At 35.7% G+C, this 19,513-nt stretch overlaps 1 protein-coding gene across 1 annotated transcript in view; it reads left to right on the top strand.

The window, feature by feature from the left end:
- Window positions 1–265: 265 nt before the first annotated feature.
- The window catches only part of FARSB (phenylalanyl-tRNA synthetase subunit beta), a 37,001-nt gene continuing 17,753 nt past the window's right edge, over window positions 266–19,513 (top strand). Inside the window, exons 1-14 of the mRNA XM_032225086.1 lie at window positions 266–371; window positions 916–971; window positions 2,759–2,913; window positions 4,341–4,413; window positions 4,738–4,853; window positions 5,172–5,322; window positions 6,583–6,691; window positions 9,753–9,823; window positions 10,335–10,396; window positions 10,483–10,534; window positions 12,081–12,142; window positions 16,907–17,114; window positions 17,508–17,588; window positions 18,915–19,007. Coding sequence (XP_032080977.1) covers window positions 314–371; window positions 916–971; window positions 2,759–2,913; window positions 4,341–4,413; window positions 4,738–4,853; window positions 5,172–5,322; window positions 6,583–6,691; window positions 9,753–9,823; window positions 10,335–10,396; window positions 10,483–10,534; window positions 12,081–12,142; window positions 16,907–17,114; window positions 17,508–17,588; window positions 18,915–19,007 — 1,347 coding nt within the window. The 5' untranslated portion in view covers window positions 266–313. The remainder of the gene's footprint in view (window positions 372–915; window positions 972–2,758; window positions 2,914–4,340; window positions 4,414–4,737; window positions 4,854–5,171; window positions 5,323–6,582; window positions 6,692–9,752; window positions 9,824–10,334; window positions 10,397–10,482; window positions 10,535–12,080; window positions 12,143–16,906; window positions 17,115–17,507; window positions 17,589–18,914; window positions 19,008–19,513) is intronic.

Raw genomic sequence — 19,513 nt, 5'->3', positions numbered from 1 at the left:
TTTTTCCCCGACTGATAGAGTGGAACTGTTAGCTGTCCGCGACAAGCCTGATCAATGCAAAACAAACTTTATACGAGCTTCTCTCTGCCGGGTTATTCACCACTTTAAGAACACAGGATTTGGATGGACTTTATAATGTTTTGATTGTTCTGAACGAAGAGGTAGCCAAAAAAGCAGCATTTGGATCAGGCAGAAACTTAGGCACCAGTCCTTAACGTCAGGGAGTTGAAGTCCTGGGGCCTTCCTTAGTGACAATGAACCTAGCGCATGCGCCGCGAAGGGAAGTAATTGGCAGGAATTGCTATAGTGAGCCATGCCGACTGTCGGCGTGAAGCGAGATCTGCTTTTTCAAGCCTTGGGAAGGAGTTACAGTAAGGAAAAGCTTGGGGGCTTGTAGTGAGCGTGTCTTTTGGTCAGAAAGTATCATTGCGATGATACTTTGCACTAGATGTGGGGTAGTTCGGTTAAGAGTAAGAAAGGGGCACCTTAGTAGATTCGGAGCATAATGGAGCTTTCATAAAATTCTTGGAGCTCGGGCGAAAAAGCACATTATCCTGCCCTGATTTGGTGCTTAAGTTGGGACTGCAGCCTCCGCTGCTTTCGACCAAGTCCCAGCCAGGTTGGAGATAGATTAAGTAACAAAGTGTAAAGGGGAGGAAGGGGCTTTTATTTTCCAGCGGGAAGCCAGACAAAAACAACCTTACTTATTGATTAATACAGATTATTAGCCCACGATAGCTATGAAAATGGAAGGATATTACATTGGTTGCTTATCAAAATTGCATCATTTCCTGTTGCTTTGTGGCCACCTCTGAAATCCTTCTGGATGATATTTAACTAAATATTAAGATGACATCAGTTACCTTTTTCCAAAAGTTGCATTTATTCCATTTTAAAAACAATATTTTTTTGCAGCTGATGAAGAATTTGATGAACTGTGTTTTGAATTTGGTTTGGAACTTGATGAAATTGTAAGTATTTTTACTGTTATATTTATTGCAGACTCACTGCAGATGGGATAGGTGTGGTGTAATGCAAGAGTCATATAAAGCATTGTCCCCTAATTCTTCTGGATTCTGTTTTGTAAAAAAAAAACCTTACTTAACAATGAAAACAGAGTGGTTCTAATTATGCTATTACTTCCTTCTTTTTCAATAATATGTTGAGTATCTAGAAATGAATAACATGATTACTGGAAGCTGGCATGGGATTATTAAAAATAGATTATGCCAGGCAAACTTTATTGTCTTCTTTTATAAAGTGATTAAATTAGTGGATCAGGGAAATGCTGTGGATTAGCTGCATTTCTGTGTAGCCCTCAATGGAGCTACATCTACGCGGAGGGAAGCAAGGAGTGCTCAAAGTTCTGTCTTGGGCCTGGGGCTTTTCAACATCTTCATAAATGATCTAGATGAGGAGATAATTTGAAACAACACCAGACTGGGAGAAATTGCCAACACTTTGGAAGATAGACTCAAGATTCAGAAGGATTTTGACAGATTTGAGCATTGGGCTCTATCTAACAAGATGCACTTCTGTGATGTGAAAAATAAGGTCCTGCACTTAGCCAGGAAATGATAATGCCATAGGTATAAAATAGGAAGTACCTAGCTCAGCAGTAGTATCTGTGACAGCATCTAGGTATTTTATTGGATTACTGCTTAAATAAGGGTCAGCAATGTGCTGCACCTGCCAAAAAAGACAAATTAGTTGTAGGTTGCATCAACAGAGGGATAGAATCTAGAACAGAGAAGTGACCATTATATTGCATTGATGAGGCCATACTTGGAATATGACACTGGGCAGTGTATAATTAAAAATGATTATTATAGATTTTTATTCTGCTTTTATTATTTTATAGTAATTCAAGGCAGTAAACATACATAATACTCTTTCTTCCTATTATCTTCAAAAGAACAACCCTGTGAGGTGGGTTTCTATTGTATTTTTGTGATACTGTAAAGGTTTTTTTTAAAGAAGGCTCCCATTTTTTTAAGGGGTTTCATTTGTTTGCGGGGTTTATGAAGTCTCCCTAAAATTGTGGTCCCTACAGGTTCATGAGAATAATATCTGTTTTGTCAGGAGGCTAGCCCTGATCCTTTATCAGGTTAGGTGCCTCTCTCAGAAGCTGGAAAAATCAGAAAAGTAAATTGGATGTTGCTAGGCTCTGGAATAGGCTGAATATTGCAAGTCCTTGGAAGAGAAGAAAGCTGGATGCTTGCAGGCTTTGGCTGGCCTGATCTCCCCTTTCTTGCTGGATAGGAAGGAAATTAGAGGCTTGCATATTCCAGCTGATTTGCTCCCACCTGATCTCCTTTAGTGGATGAGTGGCTGCAGAGATTCAGTGATGTATTGAGCACATCACTGGGCATTTGGATAGTAGTTTGTCATAAGGAGTAATGACTGCAGGGGTGCTGCCACTGCCCTAACTTTGAAACCAGGTCATAAATAGTTTTCGGAGAATCTGTCATAACGTTGAATGGTTGCTGAGTGACCAGTCATAAATTGAGAACTACATGTATTCTGTTTTTACTGCCTTCACGACTTCAAACAAGAAATTTAGGTTTCTTTTTTCTCTCTTCAAGCTTCCATGAACCTCACATCGTCTCAAAAGGATTTCGAAGCTTTCAAAAGCAACATTGGTAGACCTATATAGGAGGAGTTAAAAGATATATTGCAAAAGACTTGTGCTGCTTGACATTGATGTCTGCCCATAAGTTTTTATTTGTATGCTTTATACATGTTTTTTTAATTTTAGACTTCCGAGAAGGACATAATAAGCAAAGAAAAAGGTGATGGAAAAGCAGAGGGTGCATCAGAAACTATTCTGTATAAAATTGATGTTCCTGCTAATCGATATGATCTCCTTTGTTTGGAAGGCCTAGTCAGAGGTCTTCAGATTTTTAAAGAGAGGTAATACTCTATGACATTTGGGACTAATATTGTTAAATGCTGTATTAGGCTTATAAGTAAGCAGTCAGATGAAACATCTCAACTCCTGAATAGTTTTTATGTGTTTGTGTTTCAGCAATAAATCCTACCTAATAATTCAAACTTTACACTTCATAGATAGTCTTCACTTTATCAACCACTTAGTTCAGCAACCGTTTGAAGTTGCGATGGTACTGAACAAGTGGTACTTACAATTGATGATTGATATTTCGGCTGGCACAGTGCCCCCAGTCACATGATCATGATTTGGTTGCTTGGAATCTGGCTTGTACTTACAATGGTTGTGATATTCCAAGTCACATAATTGCCATTTGCAACCTTCCCTTTTGACTTCGCACAAGCAAAGTCAATGGGAAGCTTGTAGAAAAGGTTACAACTCACACAGATAAATCTCTCTGGCTTTCTTGTATTTGTGCAATGCAATGTCATGCCATCAACCTCCAGCCTTCCCGTGCTTTTGCCTGTCACTCCATCCTCTCCACTAGCCTTTCTACAGTCATATTACATACACTGTGCCATTCATCCCTAGGCTTTCCTTCACTTACATGTGGCCTACAGCAGGTCTTCCAAGCCTTATCCCATCTCATATGCAGCCTGCACTGGTGATCCCTGGGCCTCCTTTTCTGTGCCACACCAATCTTCTTACCTTGGACTGCTGTTACTTCCTGACCAATAATCTGGGATTTTTATCACTAAGTGATGTGATCATGTTGAAATCACACTCTAAAATCATATTGCTTAATCATGGCAATCCTTATCCCAGTTGCTGTTGTAACTCAAGGTCTATCTGTATCCTTTCCAGATCGGTAAAATGAGGACCCAGAATGGTGAGGGCAATATGCTGACAGTAAAGCTTTAGGGCTATAAAGCATTGTGAAGTGGTATATGTCTAAGTGCTAGCAAAGGATAGATTCAGAAATAATTGAACTCCAGGTTGCTTGAACTGATTTGGGCCCATGTAATTTATGTTTGCCTACTGTTTAAGCAATATTTTATATTACATTGAATTATAAACATTTCATGTTTATGAAACAAATTGAAACAAATTTCATTCAAAACTCATTGAAACAAATTGAATGATTTGAACAGAATGATTTAATGGCAAATTATTTCCATTTTGTTGCTATTTAATAGCATTTAAAATATTTAAAACACAATTCTTTATATATGATTAAGAATCTGATAATAATCACAGAATTATCTGCTAGTGATAGGCACAATATTTCAATTTTGTTTAACTCAAAACAGCTTTTTGAATCATGCTGGATGTATTTGTATGTTGCTGTGTGCTAGCTGAGTATTGGTTGGATGGGGAAGAAGCATTAATATGGAGACTATTTTTTATGCCTCTAAAACTGATCTTTAATATTAAAATCTTATTATTTTAGAATAAGGGCTCCACGGTATAAAAAAATTACCCCACCCAATGGTGAAATTCAGAAACTTACCATTAATGAGGAGGTAAGTAAAGTTGAATCCTCATCTTGATGCCTAAATTGTAAATACATGTTTTTCAAATTTAAGTCAATTTTTGTAGAGGTTAGCTAAGAGTCAACAAGCATAAATTTTTTGTTATATTGATCAACTGTACTGCTGTTCTTTTCCTTTGAATACAGACATTTAGAGAATACAATTAATGCTAATTTTTAAAGTCTATAGAATTAGTTATTTTAAATGTTTTGGTTTAAGATGAAGGCTTTTATTAAATAATGCATTGCTTTATGGCATTCATAATATTTTCACCAAAATTGTCTGTTACTAATAATTATATCTATTTTATGGCAGACAGCCCAAGTCCGTCCTTATGCAGTGGCTGCAGTACTTCGTAATATAACTTTTGTCAAAGACCGCTATGATAGTTTCATTGACCTACAGGAAAAATTACATCAAAATATATGCAGGTTAGTTGTATTCTGAAAAAGAATTATTTTTAGTGAAATATTAAAAGTATTGAATTAGAATGTGTTTAAGTTTAAAAGAAAATGCTAAAGAACACTGTTTTATGTGGTATTTTAAAAATCAGATGTAAATAAAAAGGGAAGGAAACTTGTACATATAATGTGTGTATTCATTTTTCAGGTGCAAGTTACAGTGTAATAGTCAAAGTTTATTATATAAGAATATAACAACTGTCACTTTATCCCTATCTGTATTGGTACCCTGTTTAATTGGAATTTAGTATGTAGTAGAGATGTTAATTCATTTTGTTTTCTTTTTAGGAAGAGATCATTAGTTGCAATTGGTACCCATGATCTAGATACAATCTCTGGCCCATTTATATATACAGCTAAACCACCACCTGAAATTAAATTCAAACCATTGAATCAGGATAAAGAATACAGTGCTCCTGAAATCATGGAAATGTACAGGGTAGGTTGCTTTAAAACAACTGGATATTTTTCCATTTATTTGTGATTTGATACAATTTATATGGCTACTTATCTCAATATAGTGACTTTGATTAATACAATTATAAATACATGCAAACAGCATCACATGAAAGTATAGACAAGAACTTGAATGTCTATAACCTGGAAAAAAATAAACACACATAAACAATTCACTGTAACTAAGACTCCTAGTGAACTCATGGATTTGGAAAAACTGTAAGCAGAATTATACACTGGACTGAGCTTTTATATCCAGCTTTTATAGCTAGGAATGTTCCAAAACACTTGGCCAATAATAGTAGAAAAACTTAGCTAATCCAGTAAACTTTTGGGCATTGCTAAAATAGGTTTTATCTTTTTTGTAAATTCATTTCTGACCTCATAGTACTGTTGCTCCTTGAAACAGAGTGCTTGCCCTAACTATGATTTGTTTATTTAGATGTCATAGCATAGAACTGAGCTTGCAGGCCCACTTTGTGACTTAGTAGACATTAGATAATAGTTCTATCTGAAAGCCTTTAATGTAGCAATCTTGCTAAAGCTAAGTAGTGTTGCTTATATTGCTGTTTGGATTAGAACCCGTTGATTGCTCTTCATGTATCTTCTTATGCTTCATAGAATCAGAGCTGGAAAGAATCTTGGAGGTCTTCTTTTCCAACTTCCTGCCCAAATAAATAATCCTTCATGTATTTCTCTATACTTTCCCTGCCAAATTTACTTTACTGGTTCCATTTCCCCAAAAATTTTGGGTCATTGGCCTGAAAGCTAATGTCCAGTAAGACAAAATCTGCTTTTAATGTTTTTCTCCCATAATGGATAACATTAGAAATTTCTCTTATGATGACACTGTAAAATTATTGAACTATGGTCACAGTGTAGTGTGTATTATATTCTGTTATGAATTTGTCAACATCCAAACTCCTTGATAGTTTGCTTGTTTTATACAGATTAGTTATAAATTGAAAGCCAGTTAAGTTTTTACAGATAGTTCTATTTCTAATTTCATATCTGCTCATAGACTTTTGAATAAAGAATGTGCCATAAGGAATAAACTGAGAAATAAGTGAATTGCCGATCACCTTTATAGTATATAGTGACTTTTTCCAATGAAAAAAATCATTCATATATAACATCTACACATCTGTTCTAGAGCTTAATGTATATTATAGAGATATTATAAGATAATACTGTGTAGTGGTTTCTGAAAAAAGATATAAACATTAACTTTTGTTTGTTTTAGATGGATAGCCATCTTAGACACTATCTACATATTATTGAAAATGAATCACTTTATCCAGTTATCTATGATAGCAATGGTGTTGTTCTCTCAATGCCACCAATAATTAATGGTAAGACATTTTTTAGCAACATTCGTTTTAACCTCAGTTAAATGAGAGAAATAGGGAATGCCACACTGTTATAGTCTGATTTGTTGTATTTATTTCAGGACATGCTCCTCAATATAAGATTTTTTTTCTGTTTCTAAGAACCTTTTAATGCTTTTCAAATATATTCTCAAGATATGATTGTTTCAACTCTTTATCAGAAATGGAATACAAACTTTTGTTAAAATTCTAAATTGGCTGAAGTTCTCATATGTACTAACAAAGGAGAATGTTTGTAGCTCAGGGTTGTCACGAGGGATCCTTGGTGTTCTCTGAGCTTGCTTGTTTTCTTGCACATGTTTCATTACTCAAACTAGCACTGAGGATGTTAGCTAGCTTGGATAATGAAACGTTTGCAAGAAAACAAGCAAGCTCAGAAAGCACCAAGGTTTCATATGTGCATTTAGGTATAATCTAGTCAGCAAATTGGATTCCTCTTCTCTCTACATCCTTCCCATATACCAGCGGTTCACAACCTGTGGGTCGCGACCCCTTTGGGGTTCGAAGACCTTTTCACAGGGATCGCTAAGACCATTGGAACTCTAAACTTTAAACTCCACCTCATGTTACTCGAACCCCCCCCCCCCCGCAGATGGGCTCCGGAGTCATTGCCAGCCACGCAGAGCATAGGTGTGCGCGCACACCCCATACAATTACAGCCTCGGAGACTTCGTAATGCCGGGAAAGTGTTCTCACTCTGACAAAGCACTGCCTTGTCTTTCACAGCCCCCTCATTTCCAATTTGCGGGAGGGAGGAAGAAATCCTCTGCATTGATCCCCCCAATTGGAAATGAAGTGGCTGTGAAAGATGTGTGGGGTCCAGAGCCCATCCGTGCTGCCAAGGACGGGCACCAGACGGAATGCTGGCAGTGCTGGGAGCCGGGATACGTGCAGAGGAGCCAGCGGTCTGGGCGCCTTGAAGCAGCGCCAGCCAGCATGTCCCTCAAGAAGAGCCCGAGAGGCAAGGGCGGCAGCGCCATGCCCTGCTCCGCCCTGCCTATCGCCCAGCAACACGCTGACACTGCCGCTTTGTCAGGCGGGCAGGGGGGGGTGCGGCCTCATTTCCAATTGGGGGGGGGGGAAATCACAGCTTTCACGGCTGTGAAAGATGTGTGGGGTCCAGAGGCCATCCGCGGGGAGAGGTCCCCTCACATTCCTCGTCTTCCCGGATGGGCTCCGGAATCATCGCCAGCTACGTAGAACCTTGCCATGGCTCCACGCCATTGAAAACATAGGCGCGAGGCGTGCGCACACCCCATAAATTACAGCCTCAGAGACTTTCCCCCAGGGAAAAACGCTGCTGCCAGGTACTTTTAACCTGTGATTAAAAGTGACCACAGTATGTGTGTCTGTGTGCGAGAGACAGACACACACACACAGAGTGACAGAGATGGGGAAGGGAGGGGAGAGACAGAGAGAGGCAGAGAGAGAGAGAGAGAGACAGGCAGACAGACACACAGACACAGAGTGACAGAACGGGGAGGGAGGAAGGGAGGGAGAAACAGACAGACACAGAGAGAGAGAGAGAGAGAACTGGAACCGGTTCTAAACGGCATGGTAGATTTGTGGAACCTCCTCTATAGAAGAGGTTAGAACTGGCAGGGACCCACCCCTGGTTGGGGATCACCACAATATGAGGAACTGTATTAAAGGGTTGCGGCATTAGGAAGAACCATTGCCATATACTGTACATCTGGAACATATTTGGGAAAAGTTCCCAAGATAAGAAAATAGGGAAAACATCATAGATAACTAGAAGCTCACTTTTGATGTTGGATATGACTTACTGTTATGAAATGCATTTCTATATATCATTTAAAAAAGCTCTAAGGTTACAGATTTGTCAAGAATTTAATTTTAGAATGAGACTGAGTATCTTTCTGTAAAGTAAGGAATAAGAACACAAAAATCCATTATGGGAACAGATTGAGGCTCCTAGTGAACCCTCTTGGGAAGTTCATTTGTACTTCATAGGAAACCAGAATTTCAGAATGTTTGCTTACAGATGGGGAAGTGAAACTGCTACGACATACTGCCCAGATTATTGACATTCATTCCTATTATGAAGCAACATAATAGCTGAAAGAGCCGAGGTGGCACAGTGGTTAAATGCAGCACTGCAGGTGACTTCAGCTGACTGCAGGTCTGCAGTTCGGCTGTTCAAATCTCACTGGCTTAGGGTTGACTCAGCCTTCCATCCTTCTGAGATGGGTAAAATGAGGACCCGGATTGTTGGGGGCAATATGCTGACTCTGTAAACCGCTTAGAGAGGGCTGAAAGCCCTATGAAGCGGTATATAAGTCTAACTGCTATTGCTATTGCTAACATAGTTAAGGAATTCTGGATAGCAGTAAGTAGCAGTTTGTTTCTCGTGACATAGGAACTGGGGATTCTGGTCTGCGAAAACATATAACTGACTGGGATTACACTTAATATATACCTCCCTGTTCTTTCAATAAAAACTGCAACATGTTTCAAAGAAATATAAATAATCTATCCATAGATGCACCATGTTGTCTTTAGTTGTAGGCGGTATTGCTTCATTTTTCAAAGAATAGCCTTTGCAATTTATTGCACTTCAAATGACATTACTTTCTTAGGAAAGCCGTGATACTGTAATCACAATTATCACCATAATATTAGTATAAAATTATGGCAAATGTAGAACTGACTAAATTGTACCCTTCACTAGTCATTTCAGCTCCAGGGTCTCTGTCCCCAAAATAATGTAGGTGTAATCATGTCTATACATCTGGATTTCAAAGTCTTCTCAAATATCCTGGTACAAAGCTATGAACAGCTATAAACAAGGAGAAACAAGAACCTTCAGCACCTGCAAGCTCTTGTTCATTTAAAGAAAGATCACTTGGATCTCAGCATGCATATTTATTCTGCTGGTTGTTAGGTTTTCTAGTACTATAGTTCTAATGCCAGTATTCAATAGAAAGATCTGTAAACCTCAGTCTTTTAAATTCAAGAACACAAACAATTGCATCTTCAATTCCAGTGTATTTCTGTTTTTTAGGAGAACATTCAAAAATTAGCCTCAACACTAGAAATGTGTTCATTGAGTGTACAGCCACAGATCTTACCAAGGTAAATACCCTTGACCAGCAAACTGTGGAGCAAAATTAATCTTGATCTACAAAATAAAAGAAGAATAATGTCCCTTTGAAATTGACTTTAAGTGCTGACCAATGTTTGTTTTTAGAAATGATACCTTCTTCACAGTTAATATAAGGAAGACATTTGATGCTTTATAAAATAATTTTAAAATGTTAGATCATAGCAATCAATTGTTGGCTTTATTTTTACTTCTCTAGAAATTAAAAGGGATATAAATGTATATAATGTAATCCAATACTCAAGAGTTTGGATCTTTTGTCAGCTTCATAGACATGCAGGCACTTCATTTGTTAATTGGTTTAGTTAATAATTTAGTTGCTTGGTTTTTCATGACGTTTTTGGAAAACTAATAAAGTTTTTATGAACTGATATTGTAATTTTGTATTTAAAACATTGATTAATTTAATACAGTTACTTACATTATAGTATTTAATAATTAAAATCTTTAATGTAAGAAATAGGTCTGCTTTTTGTCTTTCAGGCAAAAACTGTACTCGATATCCTGGTTACAATGTTTAGTGAATATTGCAATAAACCATTCACGTGAGTTAGTCTGACTTTTCCTTTTATAACAGTATGCATGTTTGTTGTAACCTCTGCTTTAGTTCTGTGTGTTTGCTCTCTTTAAGGGTTGAAGCAGTAGAAGTAACTTATCCTAATGGAAAAAGCTACATCTTTCCAGTAAGTATTACAAAAGCTAACGCTAAAAAGCTAGAGTTTGTATATATTTAAGAATCAGAACACTTTTGGAAAGGAAAGCCAGTATATGTAATTTTTTCCAGATATTTTGTCTTCTGAAAGTAATTCTGGACATTTGTCTTTATTACTCCTTCCATAGATCTTCCTTACTGAATGGTATTATTATTACTATTTCGCACACTGCTCTATTTAATATAGTAAAATATACTGATTGCCCAAGGTATATTTTAAAGTGTTGCTGTACCAAATGGGTAGCACTTTCCACTGCAGTGCATTTTCAAACTTCATATTCTATCTGAACGAAATTGCTTCACTCATGATTTACCAAAGCATGGGCATTGTCCTCAGGATGTTGAACCTATAGAATATAATTAAGTTGGGTTTTTTTAATCAGAAGTAAATGATAGTGGTAAAGATAATCCCGGTGAAATAAAAAGTTATGTGGAAAGAAACTCAGTTTGTCTTCTGGTAAATGAATGTTCTGTTTGGATTTCAAATTTGAATAATTTTTAATTTTGAATGTTCCATGTATTGACGTGTAAATCAGTTGTGAGTGTTGCAAGCTAGGCTACATTTTGAAAATGTTTTGAACTAAAAAAATGAAGTGTTCAAGAGAGCAGTTTTACCTTTAAAAATGCTGTTTGGCACGCCAAACAGTTTATTTCAAATTCCAAATAGTTTTAATTCAAAAAAATTTCTTTGATACCTATTGTTTTGTGATCTTCTCCATCCACTGGAAGTCATTTAATAAAGAACTAAGTTCCCTATTGCATGCTATTATAGTGGTAATATTTATATTTTCCCAGGTTCAAAATATTTGTTTATGTCTAACCCATGTATAAATTCAGTAAGAGTTTTTTTGTCTATATGTTAAAATATATGATTACAATGCAAATCATAGTTGAAATCTCAGATTTCTTAAATTTTAACTATATAAGGAAGCAGACATTTTTCCTTCTCAGAGAGCTTCTAATAGAGATACTCTTCTGATCTTTTGGAGAAGATCTTCCTGCAAAAAAAGAGCGGAAAAACAGAACACTATGGATCTTGCATATATTGAAAAATAACACAATTCTTAGCCAATGCAAAATATATAACATATAATATACTAACAAAGTAGAGGTCGCACATATATTTAGTAACAGCAGGTCCCACAACATAATGACTGAGTACTGCTCCAAATATCAGAAGATGATTCACTTGTCTATAACAAGTAGTTAGTTATATGGAGGAAGATGTTGCTAAGTTCTTGACATTTCTCTGCCTGATAATGCAACCTGGAGAAGCTTTTTAAAACCTGGGATAGTTCATATTTATGTATAGCTTTTGTTTTATACACATCTGATGCCAATGTTGTGTTAAATCGTTGTTCATATGATGGATGGTTATGAAAAGTACTGCTATCATATGTTCAATCAGGAAGATTGATTACATTGTTTAATAATGATTACTAATAATATTTTAAAATAGTAAAACTCTGACTAGCAATATTTATAAGAACAATGATTCTTGTGTCATCATTTTCTAGGAGCTGCCCTATCGTCGTGAAAAGATAAAGCCTGAAATAATTAATAAGAAGATAGGAATTAGGTATGTTCTTTTTCTTCAGAAAATGCATATAGAATGCTATTTACTGCATCTTTGATAAGATTTCAGTGTGATTGGTTTAAGCCAATGGTAATTTTTATAAAAGTAGGCAGGACTGATCATAATTCATTAGAAGTATATTATTTAACCAGACTTCTTGGTTTGTTCTACAAACTGTAATGCTATTAAATCACAACTTAGTAAATGGGATAGCTTGCAAAGTAGTCTCTAGATTTGAGATCCTAGCTTGAATAGGATACTGTGAGCATGCTCAGAGTAAAACTGGTGGCAACTCTAACGACGTTCTAAGATGGCTCCAAGGTTGATACTGTTACTTGGAACTCTGACAACTGGCTTTGGTTGTGCATGTGGCATACTGAGCAAAATGAAGTTCTCACTATGAGCAGAGAATGCTGCTTGTGGTATAAGTACAATTTAGGTTTGTGACACCTAATCTATAATTTATCTACTTTAAAAAAATCCATGACAAATCCAGATTGCCAAAAGCATGATGGATAGCAAAGGCCCATCTAAGAGGCCCATCCGGCAATGATCTCGGTGTATAGAAGATTGCAGCTAGGACTATAAGGCAGGTAAATGATAAACAGCATGAATGAAATGAAAAAAGATTGATACATTGTGTATCTGCAACTGTGAGCAAAACAAAAAAAATGTGAATTTGGAAACTGATTTATTAATGATAGTTGTATGTTATATACTCCACTAAATGGTGACAAGAATGGAATCAGGTTTTTGAGGAAAAAAATGCACAATATTCTGAAAGAATATAATCCTGGGAACAAAGTGATTAAATTAGATGACATGAATATGTGACTGAAACAAGAGACCTAAATAAATGTTGGGATACTTGGTGAATGTTTATTTAGAAAAGATCAATTTTGAATACATGATTTAAGCATCGTTTTATTCATTTGTACACATGGCAAAGGAAAGAAACTAAATCTAACCCTAACCCTAAATTTAAATGTATGATTGGTTTGTTTCTAATAAAATATGCAAAGAATTAGTGAGAGATAAAAGGTGCACATAAGATCTAACATAGGAAAAACTAATCCTGAAGGGGGAAAGAATGGACGTTTTCTGGAAGAAAAGGAAGAAAATGTGAAACTTGTGAAAGTAAAAATAGAACAGTTACTGAAGAGAAAATGTGAAAGACAAAGAGAAGGTAAGAATTCTCTGTCAAAATAAATGAGAATATAGATTAACCAGAATATAAAAATGGCAGAATATAAAAATGTATAAATGTAAATATAAGAATTCTAGCAGACCACAAGATGTCACAAATCTCCTGCTGGTAAAGGCTAACGGGATTTTAAGGCTTAGCCCAGGATCTTTGAAAGTTTGGTTCAAATTGACAAGAATGTCAAGGCCCTTAAATTGTGCAGAGATATAAAAATGATAGCACACAAACAAAAATTAAACCTGGTGTGTGGTTCCAATGAGATAATTGTCTAGTCTTTGCCAAATAACAGTCTTTAATCAGATTTTCCTTCTGATTTCAATTTTCCTAGAATGTGCTTTTTTGTTTTTATGGAAGTTTCAAACTTTAATTTCGGACTGAGAGAGAATGATCTCAGCTTTCTCCTTCTCTCCTTCCTGGCACACAGCTGCTTGATCTTCTCCCATCCTTTGGAGATCTGCTTGTTGTCTTGCACAAGCACAAAGACTCTCCCTTTTAAAGAGGGAGGGGTGTGAGTTTTTGCTTTCTATGTGATAAAGACCATGCCTCATTCTTAGTCTATTGGAACTAGTTGCTGCTAGTGAATGTGGACAAGATTTTCCAACATGTCCATTCATTAATATGATAAAATGAATAGGCCTGAATTGTCTGAACACAGATTTCAGTACAGTTTTTCAGGCACTCTGTTATCAGATCTAATCTGGTAAACCTATTCTTTATCTTCATCACATATTTATTTACTGATCGATTGAATAGTCAGAGACCAAAAGAAAACATAAACAAAAGATAAACCATCATTGAAGTTTAAGCATTAAAACCCAGCATTTTCTAGCAGCGATCATAATTGAGCATATTCTGGAAACTTTCACAGGAGTTTTGGTAGATTGATTTGCTGCTAAAAAGTGTTTAACCTATATTTAAGGCCAATCTATATATTAAATGAAGTAGAGGAAAATATTAACTCAGGGCCAAATGTGAGACAATGGAAAACTTTGCAAGATTGAAAAACTGTCACAATGGTTTCATTTAACCATGGACAGAGAGACTGAGTATGGGATGTTACTGAATTTCAATACCTCTGAGAATTAGATGTTAAATTCATTAATATAAATTCTCTTGTGTGTAAAATGGAAAGAAAGTATACCATTAATGGATCCTTAACAGTAGCTAAAGCTTTATTCTGTAGTCCAAGTCCAATTTCTCAGTGAAGATAACCTGGACCAAGCATTCATCCCCCAAGTAGTTTTAGTACTATTTCAAGCAACTAATTATCATATGGACCTTACCGAAACATATCTTCATTAATGAAATCCACGTGGCATAGTTCTTACAAATTTCAACCGAATTGTTTATAAAATCAGGGTTTCTTTGTAGATGAAAAGTTGAGCACTATATAGCAAAAGCTTTAGCATCTTGAAATGAAACAATTTAATGGCGGCAGTATCAGAATTATCATTAAAAAATAATGAATTTCAGTATACATTGGAGGCCTTTTGGACAAGTATTTTAATTACTCATACCTGCTCTCCTTAATGTGCATTCAAAGAGCTATTAAAAGACAGTTCTTTAAGAGAGCATTTGGACAAAATTTAATTGATTGTCGTCCTGTTCCAAACATAACTCTTGTTGTTATTTAGGTATGTTAAGTTGTTGTGAGGATTGGTAATTGTTTTCCTTTCTCCTGACTTTAATCTTATACCTTGGTTTATTGTGAGATGCTTGGATCCTTTGGGAATTGAATGGAATAGAAATTAAAGTAAATAAATAAAGCATTATAAATATTTAATAAATCATAAATCACAGCCAGAATAAATGGTGATCTATACCTGTGGTTGCCAGTTTCTTCCATAAACTCTCTTTAGAAATGGAATGAACAATTACCTAAAGAATAATTCTTTGGCAGCTGAACTATTTTCCTGCCAGAAGATTTAAAATGATACATTGCTTAAAAGTTGATTGATCTGGTTTAAAGCTATTTTACTTCTTAGCCAGCAACTTCACTTGGATCATTTCTTCAACACATTTATTATAACGGGATTTGGCAGAGAGGATTTATTGTTAATATTTAATAAGCTAATTGGTTGTAAATTAACCAGCTTGGTCTTCCCTCTCTTTGGTAAATATTAAAATAGTTATAGATTGACTTCATTGAGAATTCATTGCCAGAATTTTTGTCAACTTTTACATCATCTAAATTCCTAAAGGGGTGTACTATATAGTAAAAAAAACAAATTTTATCAAGAAGATTTTAAGGACTAAAACAACCAGTTGTTTCACTTGATATGTTTTTTTTTAAAAAAAAAACTTTTTTTTTGCAGTAAGTTTTTTTATTTTATTCACTGTTAAAATATAAAGTCTAAAAAAGAAAAAAAATACAAGAACAAAGCAAAACTAAGACATAAAAAAGAATGTAGGAAAAAGTAACGGGGGGGGGGGGGATAGATAAATTGTTCCTCCTAGTTGAATACCGATAAATATATTTCAACAATAATAGTTTCTTCCCTTGCGACCCAACCAATTTGACCAGACATCTGTCTAATATACTGTATATAAACTTCAAAGCTCTCTGTTAACAACAAAAGTTCAAGTCCCTGTCCAGCACCCATATGTCCATCACATGATCCAATCAGGCACCATCCAAAATTGGAGATGCTTCCCAGTCACACCATTGCAGCTGCAGGGCAAGATGTCCTTGACTTTCTGAAAAAGGAATGTTATTTTGAGTATATATCACCTATACTCCATATAATCCCCCCTCCCATTTTCCCACAGCAGATAATGTGGCAGGCCTGAAGGCCCAATGCAAAAGATGGTTTCTAGGTCTGACAGCTAGCTTGTTTGACCAAAGTTAAAATAAGACATGCTTCTATGAAACTGGGAATCCTGTATATACATTTTGTTAGCAGTAAGACTACAATATTCATGATTTATTGATTTGCATATGAAGAAGGATGAGTTGTGAAAGGAAGAGATTCGTACATGTAACTTTATATACAGTGAAAAGTCACTACGTTTGTACTTGTTAGGATAAAGACTGGAAATCACTTTAAATTTTTTCTTTCTCTTATTTTTTCTCTTCTTTTCATTCTTACACTTTCTATTCTCTCTTTTTCTTTCTGGGTTGAATTTGTAATTGTATTATCTTCTATCTTCTTTTTAAAAAACAATTATTTAAAAAAAACAATTTCTAGAACATATTATATAGTTTGGATTCATAGGGAAAAAACCAAACCATTTATGCATCTATTGGTGATTTTCTATTAGCTGTATATTAAGGTATAAATGGTAACTTGATTGGGAAGTGGAAAGCACTTTGTATATACTGAAAATGCCAGCGTTCGAAAGTGACAGGGCAGTATATTTGCTATTAAAAAGTCTAATGAACTTATACCTTCTCAGCTTTATCAGGATTAGTATTATACCTCTGAAAATAATTTTTTCATGTCCAGGCTTGATTTATGCGGGTATCTAGCTATTTTGAACTACAATGCTTCAAAGTTACTGATGAAAGTACGTAATTTTTTTTCAAAACATTCCTTAAAAATTACTTTTGTGTTTTGTTTTAGTGAGACACCATCAAGCCTTGCAAAGCTGCTGACTAGAATGTGTTTGAAGTCACACGTCATAGGAAATGGGAACAATATAGAGGTTGAAATCCCACCTACAAGAGCTGATATTATCCATGCATGTGATATCATAGAAGATGCAGCAATAGCGTATGGCTATAATAACATTCAGATGACGATTCCAAAAACGTACACCATAGCTAATCAAGTAAGATTGCACCCTTAAAGTAAACAGTCTGTATTGTCAATTAAAAGGCTAGAAGTTTGCCAGAAGAGTTTGTAGAAGGAAACTGTGTCTAAGAATTAAAACATTTTCTGTCCTGTCTTGTAGCAAGGGGAGTTTACCATAGCAAGGATACAAAACAGATGCCTAACTGATCTGAGAAATTCAAAAGATCTGCAATGGATGGGCTTCCAGCAAGGCAAGGTTTAAACCTGGAGGCCGTGTATTCAATCTCTAATTGGGAAATGCATTTCCTCTGCAGAGACCAGATGTAACTGTTTGGTGTTATTTCATTCTTTTTTTAAGGGTAAACTAACAATGATTTCCATAAATATGTGATCTTCATTGAGCAGAAAGAACTTTTATTTTCTCTTCTAGTTTCCTCTCAATAAACTCACAGAACTTCTGAGGCAAGATTTGGCCGCAGCAGGATTTACCGAAGCCCTCACTTTTGCTCTGGTATGTGTGTAATAGATTCTGTTTCTTGAAAATAAGATTTCATTAGAGGGTACTGCATCCTAAAAAGAGACAGACTGCAGAAGCATTCCCCAATTGTGAAGCCTTGTTTTCTTAACATCTCCAGTACATATTTCATATATGATGCTATATTAATAGTAAAATGTGATTGTTGCAGTGATTTATTTTGTCTTCTCTAATTAGAGCACAAGATGGAATCATAATAATATTCTGATGCTGTTGATAAAGTTGCAAACTAGCTTCAGCATACTCAAAGAATGAGAGTTAGTTTTCTTGCACTATTTTCAAATCTGAAAATTTAAACTACGGTGACTGTTCATTTGTCACCTTTATAGAAAAAAAAAGAGGTTTCAAACCACATTCAGTGTCTTTATTTGTAATGCAAATACTAATATTTATGTCAGCAGACATCAGTAGATTAAAGCAGGGATCCCCTATGTTGGCAACTTTAAGACTTGTGGATTTCAAGTTCCAGAATTCCCCAGCCAGCCATGCTGGCTGGAGAATTCTGGGAGTTGAAGTTCAAGTTGCCAAGGTTGGAGACCGTTGGATTAAATGATTCACTTGCTGAGTATTCAGAATGATGAAATCCTCTTTGCAAGAGCTAGCAACCTCACCTGCTTTGAATAAAGCATGTGGCTTTTTTGAAGAAACGTCAAGAAGACTATAGTAATAAACTACTCAGTTTAAATTAAGTTTCAGCACTGAAATAGCTACAGTTGTCCGATAGACTTCTCTGTGCTTATTGACAGTAACACATTTCCAGATAATTCATCTAGGGATAAGAAATGGAAGATAAAGTTTTACAACTCCTTTCAGATAGGTATTTTGCAGCATGTGATGTGCGCATAATATAGCTCTCTTCAACTTATTAAAGCCTATCATTTTACATGACTGCTAAGTTGTTTTATAAGCTGATTCTGGTAGTCTCTGCATGCATGTACATGCACAATCCTAATGGAGGTTTGAGGTTCCAATTTTTAGTGGCTTTGCTCTTACTTGAATGGTGCTGAAAGCGTTTTGTAATAGCCCAGCGGCACTGGTAATGTGGGTCCCCAATCTTTTCAGCAAGGTTTCAGATTAAGGTTTTTTTTTTTAATCTAAGTGTTATAAAAACTGATATTCCTTAATGATAATTAAAATCCTCAAGGGCATCATTATAACAATAAAATATTACTAAATTAGGTGTTACCGTAACATGAAAATTAACTCATTGTTGGGAATTGGGCCTTCTTTCTTTTCTTCTTCTTGCAGTTAAGTTGTAATTTAACATGATTAAATACATTGACTTCCTATATCTATATACAGTGTTCCCAAGAAGACATCGCTAGTAAGTTGGGGATTGATATTTCTGCAACAAAAGCTGCACATATAGCCAATCCCAAAACAGCTGAATTTCAGGTGAGGACTACAAGAGTTTCAGTATGAATCTGAAAAAAAATGTTGCAAGCCTATCCATAAAATAGCTTGCTGGATTTAGACCTCCAAGGAGTCATACCTGTCTGGGAGAGTACATCTGTTACATTACTGCAGCTTTTTTCTCCTTTTGTGAAGTTCCAAAGTTAGGAAATTACTATCAGCAATGTTTGTGTCAGCAATTGTAGATTCTCAAAATGGGACTATTTTGAGGAAAGTTCCAGTTTTAGAACCAAAATTCCTCTAAATCTCAGGAACATTTAGCTTTATCAGGATGGGTCTTTCCTAAAGCCAGCATAGCAAAAGCCATCTTGAAAAGCCATCAAATTATATTAGCCTGCTAATCGTATGCCTGGCCAGCAGGCAAGGTTGTGAATGACACAACACATTCACCTTCATATTTTTCCCAACCTTACGTATTGATTTTCTAAAGTAGAAGCTAATTAACATGCTTACTTTTGTTCAGTACTTTTATAGATCTCACTTTTGAA

This window comes from Thamnophis elegans, chromosome 10 (genome assembly GCF_009769535.1).
Source record: "Thamnophis elegans isolate rThaEle1 chromosome 10, rThaEle1.pri, whole genome shotgun sequence".
In the NCBI taxonomy this organism is placed as follows: domain Eukaryota; kingdom Metazoa; phylum Chordata; class Lepidosauria; order Squamata; family Colubridae; genus Thamnophis; species Thamnophis elegans.
This window is presented reverse-complemented; position numbering and strand designations above follow the sequence as displayed.